Source organism: Styela clava, chromosome 12 (genome assembly GCF_964204865.1).
Source record: "Styela clava chromosome 12, kaStyClav1.hap1.2, whole genome shotgun sequence".
Taxonomy (NCBI): domain Eukaryota; kingdom Metazoa; phylum Chordata; class Ascidiacea; order Stolidobranchia; family Styelidae; genus Styela; species Styela clava.
Genome location: NC_135261.1, coordinates 7,648,127 through 7,653,132, shown reverse-complemented (window position 1 = coordinate 7,653,132; position 5,006 = coordinate 7,648,127). Strand labels below are relative to the sequence as shown.

The following is a 5,006-nucleotide window of genomic DNA, read 5'->3' as shown; positions in this document are numbered from 1 at the left end:
ACTGTTCTGTTATTCAAATTTGTCTTCTCATTATACATTGACTCATAATATATTTAACATTTTTACTTTAGGCTATAGGAGACATGTAATTTTCCCAATGAAAGTCTTGGATACAATTACATACAATACTGATAGTATGCATCTCGTGAGGAACTGCATATTAGTGGAACTGCATAAAATTATTTGCGTTTTTCAGCAGACAGCGTTTTTCCTTGCACAATGCTACGTTTCACAATCTTTTATAATTATTTTCTGTTCAGTAAGATGATACCCACAATCACTCATTACTACATTCAATTGTAATTCGCAAATATTTTAATTCATTCATGGACATAAGTGATCAACTGTACATGAAACAATATTAATGCAGAACTTCTATTTCCTTGAAAATGTTATCCTTTTCAATAGTATGGAGAATGGTATGCTTTCCTGCACTCGCATCCACACGGCGTCTAAAAATAAGTCATTATTTGGTCACTTAGTTATTATTATTACAAAGAGAATGAATGCTCAAGACATACTGGCATTGATCAAGCGTCTTTGATAGTATATTAAAATCCAATAGATTTGCGACCTAATTAATTAAAGATCTTGATAAAATGGCGGCCAAGTCCTTGATTTCTTGGTCATAATCATCTTTCATATAAAATTGGTGATCAACGTGTTCATATTCTGGCATGTATCATCAGTTATGATACTGTGGTTTCAACGTTAAAACAAGGAAGAGATAGTGATCTGGATTGAATTGATATTGATGTAAGGAGCGAAAATGAAGATGAAAATGAAAACTTCACTTGTAGACTGAAATCATACCACTTTTGAAAACTCTATTTCTGATCGACTGGGAATTACTCAATTACGATAACAACGAACCTTTAAAACAATATTTCCCTTGTATAGCCTTCCGCCGTCCTCGTAAATTGTGTGTATGTCACGGAAGCACCAAATAGTGTAGCATTTACACGAGATCTCTTCATCATCTTCGTCTTTCTCTGGCTTGGGATACAGATGTGATTCTTCATCTTTCGTGGGTTCCGGATACAAATGTGGTTTTCCATCTCTTGCGGGTTCCGGATACAAACCTGATTTCTCGTCGTTTGAAGGTTTCGGGTACAACTCTTTGTCATCATGGGGTTTGAACAATTTGCAGCTTTCTTCCATTTTTCTTAAAATATCACCATTTTAAAAAAGATTCAGGACAATACGACTATACCGAAATACATGACAATTGTTATAAGATTGACATGTCGCCATAATAATTATTTTTTCTTTATTTATTGAGATGAGAATACAATTAAGCAAACTAAATATTTTTTCAATTTTATTACCCTCCAATTCGATTTTTCAAATATATGCATTCATATAGTCAGTATCATGTATGAAACAGGAATATGCTAATTTTTAGTGATTGCATTCAGCGCCACTTCTCTTTTCCTGTTTTCACAAATAGCATTTGTTAGGGATACTTGGTCATATTGAGAACATAGTGTATTCACATTAGCCCAGTTTAATTTTTTAAATAACGTCATAATGAATCCCACAATAATTCCCATCGTTAAATAACAAAGAGACTTACTTGCATTCAACTGCGGCGTGAGGAAAAGGCTTAAATAATCGAACTTTTTTTCTGCATTTTGTTGAACCGTAGAAAGATTTCTGAATACATTTTCTTTCTTTGCAATCAGAAACCAAGTCACCGCTGTAGCCGATGCCTTTTGGCACAGGACATGAATCGTTCCGGTGGGGGAAATCTCTGTACATCAAATTATGAGTTTTATTACTACCTACGAAAAAACTCCTTATCGATTTATTACTGTATCAGCAGCACAAACGGAATTATCTTGATACTTCAGATAGAACGAACTTTTGGAAATACCAAATGATATAGTGAATATAACATATTTATAGGTCGCAAATTGGCTTTAAAGATTTTTACTGTTTGATTTTGATTTGTTGAATACTAATTAATCTATTTATACTTGCTCTTCCAAGATGAAACAATCGATGGGTTAGCAATTTCATGTGGTTCAATGGGGTAAAATAATAACATTAAAAATTACTTGAAAACTCTGCATTCTGGAGTGTTTTTGAAATCAAGTCCTTTTTCTTTCGGGAAATCAAATTTCTTTGCCCAGTACTCGAATATCTGAAACAATAAGCGTTCTAATGTAAAATGAAAAAAAAGGAGGTTTTGAAAACTGAATTTTTTGTCAATGTTCCGTAAAAATAAGATAATTGTTCTAATGACATTAGTATTTTAGCCTACATAATGCTGCACGAAATTATTTAAAAGCAAAGCCTTATACATCATACTAACGTACTTCAGGATCGAATGTAGCATAGAAATCTTTAAGATTAACTTCGTTTTTTTCTTTGTATCCGCAGACTCCAACAATCAAGATAGCGAAGAATATTATCTTCATTGTTTATATGATTTCCTACACAAGTTTTCTGAAAAACCGAGCATTTTAAGCAAAATCTTGAATAAATGTCTCTTCAAATATTGAAGCTAACCTTTTTTTTACCGAATATTAGTTTTATGTGAAACTTTTTTCAAAATGTCTACTCTAGTGCTGACATCAGAAGAAATTATTCATCCGGTGCAAAGCAAAAATATTTATTATAGACCGTAAATATTCGTGGACGAATCAGGAGTTGTGCCAATTTTTCAGATTTACATGAAGATTAGGAAAAGGTTGATTGTTCAATGAAAGCTTTATTAAAATCGTGATCATCACTTCTGGTTGTCTATAGTTGTCGAGCAACTTTAGCATTACTGTGATTTGATGCACATATATGATAAAACCCATCGTGTTTTGAAACTATTTTTTGCATAGATTATGGCATAATAAACAGAGTTCTCGTAAAATGCTAAATTTGCTGCAATTAGATTCCTTGTAGCCGCACATGATAAACAGTACGTTGAGGTAATAAACTATTTTGCGTTTTTTCTTGGTAGTTTAGAATTAAATACAAATTGCCGCTTGATAATATATTTCAATACCAACGAAATAAGTTATGTATAGGCCTTTTGTCAGTTTTTTTTAATTTTCCCGTTCCGTGTCAAGGTGAAAACGAGAGAGTTCTCACCCATTTATTCTCTCTCGTATTCAGTTTTTAATTGATCGGGAAAGGGGCGGACCTAGTGGTGTCATCAGTTTTCGTTCATTCCAACACATCAATCGTAGGTAAAAGAACTCACCTACACATGCGTACTTTGCCGGAATTGCTCTCTCATGCTGAGTTTCTCGGAGCCCTATCAATAATACAACAGTCAGGGCTGCCACTTTTGCCTGACTAAAAACATCTAGATTGACCTCGAAAAACATCTAGAAACATCTAGATTGAAAAATAAAACATCTAGAAAATACATCTAGATATGAAGTCATTGAATTTAAAAAAAATTCACAAAAAATAAGCATTTTATTACATAATACAGTAATATTGGATGTCGAAGAAGCTCACATCATAACCTAGAATTCAATTCCCACCTGTAGAACTACAAAGGGCTTTGTGTTCTTATCATCTGAATGAGCAATCCATTCCTTAAAGGTTGATTCCTTAAGACAATCTTTTCTAAATTTTTGCTGGTAGTGCATACACTTTGGCATTTCGATAGGTTGATGTTTAAAGAGAGACAAATCCAATATCACCTATAGATTTAAATAACTTTATAATTTTAAAGTCTTGGAGTACAGGATTAAGCAACTTGAACAACAAAAGTTATTCTCACCCCTTGCAGCCTTGGCAACAATGCAATACTAAGCACTGACTCATCGAACCAACCTCGTCCTTTCTATTTAACGTTTATTAAAACGTCACATGTTTTAAACATGTTTAATTCGTTATTTAAATATCATAATTACGTATGGTAGCGGTGGAAGAATACAATATAAATGAGTTTTATCAATCTTACATCAATTCTTCTAAATAATGAAATAATATTCATTCAGGTATTACAGTATTATACACATCTCTTTATTTATTTCCCACTGAATAATGCTTCGAACCTTGAAAAAAATATATCTAGATTTTATAGCTAACATCTAGGCTCCAAATGTTACATCTAGACCTTGAAAAAAACATCTAGATCTAGATATAAAACATCTAGAGTTGCAGCCCTGTACGACGCCGCTTGTACCCGGCAAGCAACCTTGTTTGAGTACGCTCTGTGCCCCGCAAGCCGGTGTTCCGGCTTGTTTTTCGTGTCAGACGGTATCAATTTTATGATCTCATATCTCAAGAACCACAATGGGTATTTGAATAAATGTTATATTGCATGAAAGCTGGTCATTGGGACTATTTACATTGTGAATATTGATGCTCTATTATACGATAGTTTAGTAAAATTGGCAAATTGAAAGTGAGTATGAAATTATTATATGACAACAAATACTAAACATCAAAAAATTTCGATTTTTTGCCAGAATAGCCACATATTCAATCGATAATATAACTGTAGGATTTGAATGTCTTTCTATGGACACTTTCGCAACGATTGTATGACAAGCCATTCAAATTTTATAGCTAAATACGTTTGATATTTTGTAGCTTTGACTGCGTCGCTACGTCAACCTGACGATTTTGTCGGCATAATGCTTCGTCACGACACCGACGATATTACGTTCATCACGCGGGCTCAACACAGAGTACCAATATTTGCAAACACGTAACGCGAGATGATATCATTCGTATTGTCCGTGCAAGATCATCATTTAACCCGATGCTACGCATTCTATGCGTATAGCGTTACGTTAAATTTATTTATCCAAATTTCCACTCGATATTGAGATTACCAAAATTGTTTCACATTTGGGGTATATAATAGTTTATAAATTGGTACTTATATATGTATTTGTGGGTATTAGTCACCCATCTGTCTAAATTCTTTCTTGTTATAAGGCTGATTCCATCTTTAGACAATTGTTTCCCAATATTATATTCACATGACTATGAGTACCATTTTGTTTATCTCCAGAAACTTATTTTTATATGTGAGGCTTACC

At 33.3% G+C, this 5,006-nt stretch overlaps 1 protein-coding gene across 1 annotated transcript; it reads right to left on the bottom strand.

Annotated features, from left to right (window-relative positions):
• Positions 1 to 326: 326 nt before the first annotated feature.
• LOC120330286 (uncharacterized) lies at positions 327 to 2,452 on the bottom strand. Its single transcript, XM_039397172.2, has 5 exons — positions 2,322 to 2,452; positions 2,061 to 2,146; positions 1,577 to 1,753; positions 874 to 1,165; positions 327 to 452 (listed from the first exon to the last, which is right to left on the bottom strand). The coding sequence occupies exons 1-5, from the start codon at positions 2,421 to 2,423 to the stop codon at positions 402 to 404; spliced, it is 708 nt and encodes a 235-aa protein (XP_039253106.2). The 5' UTR covers positions 2,424 to 2,452; the 3' UTR covers positions 327 to 401.
• Between the last annotated feature and the right edge of the window lie 2,554 nt (positions 2,453 to 5,006).